This window comes from Lipotes vexillifer, unplaced genomic scaffold (genome assembly GCF_000442215.2).
Source record: "Lipotes vexillifer unplaced genomic scaffold, Lipotes_vexillifer_v1.1 scaffold111, whole genome shotgun sequence".
Taxonomy (NCBI): domain Eukaryota; kingdom Metazoa; phylum Chordata; class Mammalia; order Artiodactyla; family Lipotidae; genus Lipotes; species Lipotes vexillifer.
In genome coordinates, this window is record NW_006778270.1 from 2023334 (window position 1) to 2033972 (window position 10639).

A 10639-nucleotide genomic window follows, 5' to 3' on the forward strand; every position below is an offset into this window, starting at 1 on the left:
GGGGTGGGGGGGTTGTGTGGGGGGCTGCGGTGTTGGTGTCTCCTTCTTCTAAATGATATTGATCATGTGACTTTCAGAGCCCCCAGGAGGGGTAGCGGGCTGGGTCGGTGTTTACTTTCTGAAGAGTTAAGGTGATCTCACACATCACTATTGATTTTTAAAGAACTGGACCTAACCCTGGGAACAAACAATACTGAGTCCTTCACATTAATTACTGGGAAGTTGATTCGTAGGGAAAACTGAAGCTGAAAATAGGAGCTCAGAGGTGCCCTGGTCCCTGATGACCAGGTAGGACAGGTGAGATGGGAATTGCTATCTCCATTTTAAAAATAAAGAAGGGAGGCTTGAAGAGGTTAATCAGCTTGCCCAAGGCCTCACAGCGAACAGCAAGACCAGGACAGGAGGCCCCTGCCACCTCCACTGCCCCCGCTCTGTGCCGACTGAGGGCCCTGACATTCCGAGCAGGCTCAGGATGGAGATTGTGGAACCCATTCAGAGTCATGTCCATTACTGTTATGGTCCTGGCAGGTTTTAAAAAAATCTAGCAGGGCATCCAAAAAGTGAGCAACAGGCAGGCAGTGGTCAGGAAGAGAGCGTAATTACAGCGGCTGGGCCCTGACGTCCAGGAGAAAGCAAGGGGACCCTGACAGCCCGCCCTTGGGGGTAGCCCCAGGAGAGGGGCCTTTCCTTACTGCTGCCTATGCCTCCACCGCACCACCTCAGGCTGGGAGTCGGATGAACCTGGACTCCAGTTCTGCTTCCGCCACCTACAAGGCATTCAACTTGGGCAGTTTAACCCAAGACTCAGTTTTCTAATAAGTGATGTGGGCCTAATCCCTCACCTGCAAGGCTGATGTAAGGATTAGGTGAGGTGACACAGGGAAAGTGCCTGGCGTGCAGTAGGTGCAGGATAAACGGCCACTATCATTATAGTTCCTGCTGCTTCATTCCCTTGAACAAGCTCAGTCAACTTCCCGGCTCAGAGGAAGGTGGTGCTAGGCAGGAGGCCTCAGTCCCCCTCGCTTCTCCCCCTATCCCTGGGGAGCAGATCCAAGGAGGCGATCTCACTTCTGCCCCCAAGCACACCCAGCGGGGGAGAATTAGATTAAGATGCTGTTTCAGGCATCCAGTAGACAGTCAGCTCTTTGCCTGTAAAGGATAGGAGACAGGATGCAGTTATTATTCTGTGGAGTCCTACTGACTCAAAGGGGCCATAGTGTGAGGCACATCTAGAGCCAGGGGAGCCTAGCCTGTTCCCCGAGGGTCCACTTTGGCTTGGGTGCCTGAGAGAAACTGACCAGGGCTGGGGCCTTGGCCTGGCCTCCCTGACCATCTGCCCATGTTTCTCTCCCTGGGTGGACTGTGAACCCTGGCACCATCGCGTGTACAGGGAAGGCAGAACCCTAAGCTCTCAGACCTCCCAGTGCTGGTTGTACCTGTTCGCCACGGGGCTGACAAGATTCGGGGTAAGCAGTGAAGAGAGACTCCTCCCAGTGCTTCCCTGGTGGCGCGGTGGTTGAGAGTCCGCCTGCCGATGCAGGGGACACGGGTTCGTGCCCCGGTCCGGGAAGATCCCACATGCCGCAGAGCGGCTGGGCCCGTGAGCCATGGCCTCTGAGCCTGCGCGTCCGGAGCCTGTGCTCCGCAACGGGAGAGGCCACAACAGTGAGAGGCCCGAGTACCGCAAAAAAAAAAAAAGAGAGAGAGAGAGACTCCTCCCACCACCCATGGGAACAGGTAACAACTGCTGGGCGCTGGCCAGCTCCTAGGAGCAGTGGAGTCAGAGAAACCAAAGCCTCACCTGCCCTCTGGTTGCTTCCCGCCTCCTGAATCCTGCTCTGGCCCCAGCTCCATCTCCTGGAACTAACCCCTGAACCCCCTGTCCCTGCTTTCCTCAGAAAGATCCCTTATGACATGTCACCACCACGGGCCACGGAGGACGCGCTGCAGCTGGCCACCTCCACTCACTGTGAGACAGAGCCCAGGGTTAAGCCAGCCCTTTGGGTGCCTCTGTTTCCTGGTGGAACAAATGGGTCCCTAACTTCCCTTCCTCCCCAGGGAGCTGTGCAGATCAAATGAGATAAGGGGTGTGAAAGCACTCAGAAAGTGCTAAAACCCTCTCTGGGCATCGGCATCTGTTGTGATTGTGCCGCAGAGCTCATCCCGCACACCAGCCCTGGTGGGGCTTTCCGTCAGTCTGCCCTCAGCTGTGAATGCAAATGAGCATCAGATTGCTTCTTGAAAACAGATCTGGTTTGGGAAAAAGAGGAGAAACTGGGTGTCAGGCCCTACAAACTCCAAGGGGAGAAAGAGGCTGGGCTGGCAGGGAGGGACCACCAAGAGAAGATACAAAAGAAAGGAGAGAGGTGTGGGGAGCCAGTTGCGTTTCAGCTGCCGTGCACTATGCTCTGGGCCCTGGGGACCAGGAGGCTGTAGCTCAGGCCAACTGCATGCTTCCACCCAGGCTGTGTCACTTCCCACCCCCTGCCACCTGGCTCTTAGCCACTGAGAAGGCCACTGTTTCTTTCCTTGTGTGAGGAGGCAGGGGACACATGTGGGGACAGGTGTACCATCTGGCAGGGGGGAGCAGATTCCAGAGAAGCAGGGGATTAAATGCTCTGTCCCCAAGGGGCCCTACCAGCCTGGGGAACAGCTTTTCCTTATTCCTTCCCTCTCTCCCTCACTCTCTTGCATGACTGCAAAGGAATCCTTCAGCCTCTAGAACAGAGTGCCCATGCCAAAGCTCCCTGAGGAGAACCTCCAAGCTCTGGCCTTTGAGCCACGACTGTCCCTTGATTATACCTCTGTTGTGGCATCTATTCTACCGTATTAAGATGATCCTGTTTCCTTTGTCCTCAGCCAAACCATGGGCCCCAGGGGGACAGAGAATGTCACCCGACGCCTAATGGAGAGCTTAACACAACATAAATGCTCTGTAAATACTGAAGGACCTCATGGCACCCAGGCACAGCCCATGGTCAGAATCCTCTGTGTTGTTCTGCTTTCAACTCAGCTGCTTCTCCGATAGTTGCCCCCAGATTCTCGGAACCAAGGTGGCTCCTTCTAGGAGTCCACACAGGGTGGCAGAGATACAACCTTGATTCTCTTTCCCCAGATTTACACACCAAAGGGCTCCTGTCCCTTGGTCCACCACTGGGGAACTCTTCTCTGAAGAGTGATGGGTTTGCACCTGATGGTAGTAACTCTCCAGGCTGATAGTAACTACCAGGGCCACAGAGGCCTTCTGGGCCTCACCCTGGGTAGTCCAAGCCCTATGGGTGTGCCCTGTCCTTTAACATCTTCAGGAAGGAGGATGGTTCCAGCAGTTCCCTTGGTGATTCATCCCCACAGCCGATGATAATCTGATATCACATCCCTTGCTGTGCGGGGCGCTGCACCCTGTGGCTGACCAGTGTGCTTAAAAGGGAGGGAGTTGGGTGGGGGAGAGAACCACTCCGAACTCTGAACCCCTGCTGAGCCCTTTCCCACGTACGTCAACCCCACAGACTGAGGCCAAGGGAGGCACTGGAGATGAGGGGCCCCTGAGTCAGAGGAGACAAGAACACAGTACGAGTCACCTTTCATGAAGAGTGTTTCTTCAGTAATGACAGTTATATTCATTAGAGGTGTAATTACAAGACATAAGATCAAGAGCAGAAGAATACCAAGTGTGCGGGGGGGATCCAGTGAGGAGCGGCCCCCTGGTCCTGCGGAGAAGGTGGTGGAGGCAGACGGGAGCAGGGCGTCCTCCATCGGAGGCGCCTCACCACCACACTCCTCTGCCGACGCAGCCCCCCTCAGCTCCCAGCACTCGGAGCAGAGCGGGTGGGGAGCCTCAGGCGTAATTAAAGTGCAATCATAATAAACAAACACTAATTAAAGTGTCACTGAGTGTCCCATTAAACTCTGAGTCAGCCCTGACAAAGCCGCCTGACATGGTGGACACTCTCCAGGAGAAGCTCCCTTGCCTTCTCCAGCTTCCCAGGACAATGCCCATCCCCTCCCCATCCTCCCCCACCCACCAGGTCCTAGAGCAAGTGCCCGCCTTCGCCTGGTGCAGGGTGAAGTGGCCCCTGACCCCAGAAGTTTGAACTTGGTCTTTCAGGGCCTCCATAGACTCAGAGATATTAAAACCAATTTCTCCCTGGCTATAAAGCAGTCCCTAGGCTAACCTCCATCTCTCCTCCCCCTGAGTCAGTCTAGTTCCTTCCATCCACTAGTTCCTTTCGTAGTCCCTAGGCAGAGTTTGATTCTATTTCTTCATGGCCCCAGGGCCTGACACTTAAAAAGATTTCCCAAGACATGAGGTCACATTTACCAGTGGTTCTCATAAGAATCAAGACATGAGGTCACATTTACCAGTGGTTCTCATAAGAGTCACCTGGAGAGGGGCTTCCCCGGTGGCGCAGTGGTTGAGAATCTGCCCGCTAATGCAGGGGACATGGGTTCGAGCCCTGGTCTGGGAGGATCCCACATGCCGCAGAGCAACTGGGCCCGTGAGCCACAACTACTGAGCCTGTGCTCCGCAACAAGAGAGGCTGCGATAGTGAGAGGCCCGCACACCGTGATGAAGAGTGGCCCCCGCTTGCCACAACTAGAGAAAGACCTCACACAGAAACGAAGACCCAACACAGCAAAAATAAATTAATTAATAAACTCCTACCCCCAACATCTTCTTTAAAAAAAAAAAAAGAAGAATCACCTGGAGAGCTTGTTGGAACCATTTCTCAGGCCCCGCCCCATTCCAGAAGTTCTAACCCAGTGGACTCTGGATTTTTATGCCCCTTAAGCTCACAGGTAATGCCAAGCATGTTGGTTTGAGAACTCGGGCCACCTCTTCATGGAGGACATTCTTTTGGCCAAGGAGTGACAGGCCGGAGAACTTACAGATGTCACGTATTCCAGCTCTGTGGCCTTCTCCGTCCTTCCCAAGTTAACCGAAAACTGCCTTTCCAGATTTATACCCATCACTCTTCATTCTCATGCAACGTTTTCTGAGGAAACTCTGCTTTCCTATGTTTGCTTATGTGGTTTTTTCCACCTGGGACGCTTTTCATCTGTATAAATATTATTCACCCTTGAAGACCCAGACCCAGGCCACATCCCTTACAAAGCCTTCTTGGGACTCCCATCTAGAGCAGTGCTCTCCCATGATAACAAAGTGCCATCCACACAACTACGCATGTAATTTTAACTTTTCCAGCAGCCATATTTTAAAAAGTAAGAAGAGACAGTGGAAATTAATAGTAGATCTTATTTAACTCAATATTTACTAAATTTTTATCTTTTCAACCTGTGTCAATAAAAAATTATTACTGTGCTATTTTACATTCTTGTTTTCCGTGCTCAACCATCAACATCCAGTGTCCTTAGAGCACATCTCTAAGGACTAGAATTCGAACTAACCCCATTCCAGATGCTGGTGTCCACACGGGCCCATACACTGGACGGTATAGACCTAGAAGCAGTATTTTCTTTGCTCTGAATTGCCTCAGCCCTCTTTCAGTACCTCTCTTAGAACACACATCACTTTTCTTGTTTTTATTGCTAGTCTGTTTGCAACTTGAAGGTGATGGCTGTGTTTTAATGCTGCTGTTGATTTTATTCCCCTAAAGTGCCCAGCACTGGCCTTTCTGTAGGACATGATCTATGAATATGGGTTGATGAATGAATACAGAAACACATGATTATAGGAAAGACAGAGCACCCATGGAAACACCTGACTTTGAGGGCCTCCCTCCAGTCCCTGTGACATTCCTTTCCTCTGGTTTGCATATGGCTCTTAGGTCTTTGAGAAGAGAATAATTCAAATTTTAGGAACCACCCCCCTTATAAGTTTCCTGTTTCACTTTGCTCTTCAACTCAGTGTATTTTAAACAAAATTTCCCACCAGGAGGGCCCAGGAAACAGGAAAAATAGTTGTGCTGTTGGTTTCACGTTTGGAGAAGAACAGGCTTCTCACTATCTCTGTGGCACTTGGCGTGAAAGTGGGCTTTGTTGCTGGAGACACTGCTCCCATTCAGGGCCCCCTTCCCCAGCTGCTGAGAGCTGGGCTGTGTTTTGACAGACGGGCCGAATGCAATGCAGACAGTTGTTTTAATTTCCAGCCAGATGCAGACATCACTCACACGGAGCCCGAAACCCAGGAAAGGGAGGCCGGGCACTGGGCTGCGGCTCTCAGGCCTCCGAGGGCGGGTTGGAGGGGGCTGGCGGAAGCCCCCCAGGTGGCTAGGGTCACAGATATCCTGAAGGGCCGAGAGTCCCAGGCCCGGGAGAGGCATGCTGGGAGAGCGTCTGGCAGGCACCTGCCGGAAAGGTGCTTCTGGTAGTAATCACAGGACTTGAGTCAGGGGTCAATGGTTGCTCCTTAAAGTGGGGTGCTATCAGTGGCTAGTGGCGTGGCTGGATCTTTGAACTGTCCAAGTCATTCAGGACAGAAAGGAACAGTCTCAGGAAGGAGTTAGGCAAACTGTGGGAAATAGAATCCTATATGTCAGAGTTAGAAGGACTAGGGCAGCCTTCCTCTGGGGGCAGAAATACCTTCCACAGCCTCCCAGACACATGTCACCTTGACTCTGCTTACACGTCCCACGGAAGGGAGTCCCTGCTGGAATCCAGGTCTGTTGCACTGGTGGACAACCTTGACTTTCTTCTGTCGAGTTTTCCTGGAACTTTTCACCCATGAGTCTTATTGCAGCCACACTGCCGCCCTTCAAACAGTGGCAGATAGCTTCCACGGCTACCCTGACATTCAACTTCTTTGACCTAAATAAACATACAGGTCTATCAGCTGTACCTCGGATGCCACACCTGGGTCCCACCCCATCGTGACCACCCTCTGGAAAGTTTCTCTGGTTGAGCAACCCTCCTCTTAGAGCAGGTTGCAAAGACCTGAGCTGGGAACTCAGGTCATCTCCATCCTGACACCATGTCCATTAATGCAGCCCATGATCGAATTAGCCCCTTTAGCTATGACATCACCCTGTCAGGTCATATTGGACATAGAGTCAATTCAACCCTCGGACCTATTCCGCATGAACTATTTCAAATCAGCTGCTCCCCCAACCTCCATTTAGAATATCAATTTTTTCACTGAATTGCAAGATTTTATATTTATGCTTTCTGCATTTTGTATTTTTATTATGAAAGGTAAGTTAGGGATGCTTAACGCTGATCACGTCACTCAGAGAAAAGCTTTGTAAATCAGAATGTTAAGTGTTTATGATGTGGGGAGAATGAGCGGGTGTGGGAGGCACCCAACAGAGAGAAGGAAGGTTCCTGGGGCTGGTACCCAAGACCTTTCGTTGTCTGGCCCCTGGTTCCATGCCACCAGCCTCATCTCTCAGCCCGCCCATCCAGTATACACTCCACACTTGAGTTAGGCTGAACTTAGCCATGATTACATTTTTTTTTTTTTTTTTTTTTTTTTTTTTTTTGCGGTACGCGGGTCTCTCCCTGTTGTGGCCTCTCCCGTTGCGGAGCACAGGCTCCAGACGCGCAGGCTTAGCGGCCATGGCTCACAGGCCTAGCCGCTCCGCGGCATGTGGGATCTTCCCGGACCGGGGCACGAACCCGTGTCCCCTGCATCAGCAGGCAGACCCTCAACCACTGCGCCACCAGGGAAGCCCCATGATTACTTTTGTTCGTGATAATCTCTCAGCTAGGAATGCCCTTCCAGGCATCTGCATTGGCCCCACTGTTACCCTGTTTCACCCTTACTTGGCTGGTCCCTTCCTCCAGACAGGTTGTGCTGGACGGCCCTCCTTTAAGCTGCCAAGGCCCCCAGGGCACATGCCTATTGCCTGCAATGGATGTTGAGCACAGTGTAGAGCCGTCTCGGTTTGTAATTATCAACTCCTACTGGGCTGCGTGCTCTTCCGGGGGGGCAGGATCTGTGTCCTGTTCGCTGCTGTTTCTCTATCACACAGCACCGGAGCCTCTCATAGTGACATCTGATAAACAGTTGCCGGGTGAGCAGTGTTAGACTCCATCCCAAGCCTCTCAGGAGCATGCTGTGAAGGCATCTCCCTCAGATTCTTTGTCCCCCTGCTAGAGGCAGACCACTGTGCCGCTGGACCGCAGGTTGTGTTTCCACTTGCGTTCGCACATCCAGTAGGTGGGGGACCTCTCTGCCCTAACAAATGAGATTCCATTCCCAGCCCAGCAGCCTCCAGCCTCAGCCAGCAACAGATACCTATAGGACATACCAAATGCACGACTTCAATCTTCTGACCCTTTGCCTGGCCTTAATGTCACATCCGCTAAGCAGGTAAGGGTGAGTAATGACCAAAGAGGCCCGGCTCGTGTCACCGCAGGGCCCCACCTGGAAGCCAGGAGGAGGCCACATCCTCTGGGGGGCAGGGGCTTCATCTGTACATTCCCACTTTCCCCAGCAAGACAGGCAGCTCATCTCTGTTCCCATTTAGCCAGACTTTTCAAAGGATGGGAGATTTACTAGAGAAACTGAATGCAGGCATCAGAGAATGGGATAATTGGATCCAGGTGGTATGTTTGGTTGGATGTAAAAAGACCATGCCATTAGATGAATATTATTTGATAGGAAAAGTTTCTCCTTCTCTCCCTTTTTAGATGTTTCCTGTGCAGGCAGGATGTCTCAGCCCAAGCCCAGCTGAAAGCTCTTCAGAGACGAGTTGGTGGCACTCAATAGCCTTTCAACAGAGTTAACCATTTTCAGCCTTTGCCAGGAGCAGGCCCAGCTCTCTGGAGGACTTTAGTGCAGGCAAAGAGAAACTGGAGGATTTGCTTCCACCTCCAGCAAAGGCAAGAAGCCTGGGGCCTGTCAGCTGTAGCTGCCTCGTGTGGGGAAAACAGATGAGAACACTGAAGCCACCGATTCACACACACACACCCACTGTCACCTCTTAGGGGTGGTGACAGTGCAAGTGTGGTTAGGTGTAGTTGAGTCTGAACACACCTCTGCGAGGCGTCACTCCCCGATCTAACCTGCTCTCTTTTCCCTCTCGGCCAGATCACCAGGGTCCCTGTGGAATCCTGTGAACAGTACACGACTTGTGGGGAGTGCCTGAGCTCGGGGGACCCTCACTGTGGCTGGTGTGCCCTGCACAACATGTAAGTTTGGCACATTGTGGAAAAAAGCCTGGAATGCAGAAAACCAGGTACTTTCCTGGGAGTGTTGATGAGGGATGTGACATCAGTTTGTAGGGAGAGAGGAATTTCCCTCTTCTGAGCAGTAATTCTCATCGTGGTTGGAGTGCTGAGAACAGGAAGAGGAAAAGAGGCCATGGGTGGGCCTTCTTTCTAAGTGCAGTGCCTCTGCCTCTCTGTCTTTCATTTCACCTCCAAAATCTGATCCCCCACCCCCTCCTGCCCTGGCCAGCTGCTCTGAAGTCTGTACCTTTTCTACAGGGAAGGGTAGTGGTGTTGGAAGAGCTCACAAGGGAAATTGTAGAATCTGTAGGTTTCCCAAGAAGCTCCTCAGTGTAGCCTGAACGAGGTGCCTCCTTCCTGGAGTTTGCACTAGAGTTGGGAAGCTTGGACTCCAGTTAGCTGCTGTGTGACCCAGGACGGTCCACTGACAACTGTGGGCCTCCATTTCCCCATCACTAAATAGGGGTAATGCCTACCTCGCAGGTGAGCTGTGAGGATTAAATGAAATAATAAATGCTTTGGCAATAAGGAAGCTCAGGATAAGCTACAGAAGTCAAAATAATTGTTATGGACGCAGAAGCCTTGGGAGGACCCTTCTGGCCTCATTAATTCCGGATTCCAAGAAGTCTGTATCTCACTCCAACTGGCCTCACATCCCTATTCAGATACATCCCCTGCCATTGAATACCAGCTCAATAGAAATGCAAAATCGCACTTAAACTTCCTGATTCGAAGTGCCCCAGAGGGAGAGAAGACGGTGAAAACTCCAAAGGCAGGAGCTGGCTAGGAATTCTGTTCCCCAGTGGAGTTGGAAACTCCTTGGCTCCGTGCCAGCCGGCAAAGCATCCCCATAAAATGTGCAGAGTTTAGGGTGGAGGCGGAGGCGGAGGGCCAGAGTTCAGTGTCCTGCACAATAGCTCTTGGCTTCCAGCCTCTGCAGCAGGTGTTGGGAGGGCTATGGAGGGAGGGAGGGAAGCGGGCACCTCACAGATGCAAAATCCGGACTGGATTGGAGCCCACAGATACTGAGTTCCCTGCTTAGATTTGGAGGAAAGGGCCTTCTCCAAAAGTTTTTCCAGAAATGCCCTCACCAGAACCCGGACAGTGAGTCGCCATTTAGGTCAGACCAGTGGTAAAGAAACTGACGCTGCTCCCACTATGCCCCCAGAATGGCAAAGGTGGCTACAGTTGAGATCCCTTCAGTGAGGCTGGCCTGACAGCCAGAAGGCTCTGTCACCTCAAGAGGATTTCTTTCTCCACAGAATCTGACAGCCACTCCCAGCTTCATGCCTTGTCCTGGGCTACCTGCCCTCTCACTGTTCGGTGGTGGGTAGATCCGGCCATACTACCCACTCCCTGCTCTCCCTGCCAATCTAGCCTCAATGTCCAAGTCTCCCGGAGGCCCCAGACCACTCCGTCATCCTCCTGGGCCAGGTCAGCTGGGGATCCTAGAATGACTGGACCGCATGAAGATAGTCTCAGATTTCCTCTGCCATCTGAGCTCTTTCCC

The 10639-nt window shown here is 52.3% G+C and overlaps 1 protein-coding gene across 1 annotated transcript in view; it reads left to right on the forward strand.

Annotated features, from left to right (window-relative positions):
* PLXNA2 (plexin A2) overlaps nucleotides 1-10639 on the forward strand; it is a 221551-nt gene that overhangs the window by 131357 nt on the left and 79555 nt on the right. The window contains exon 5 of the mRNA XM_007451568.1: nucleotides 8990-9090. Within this exon, the coding sequence (XP_007451630.1) occupies nucleotides 8990-9090 (101 nt within the window). The remainder of the gene's footprint in view (nucleotides 1-8989; nucleotides 9091-10639) is intronic.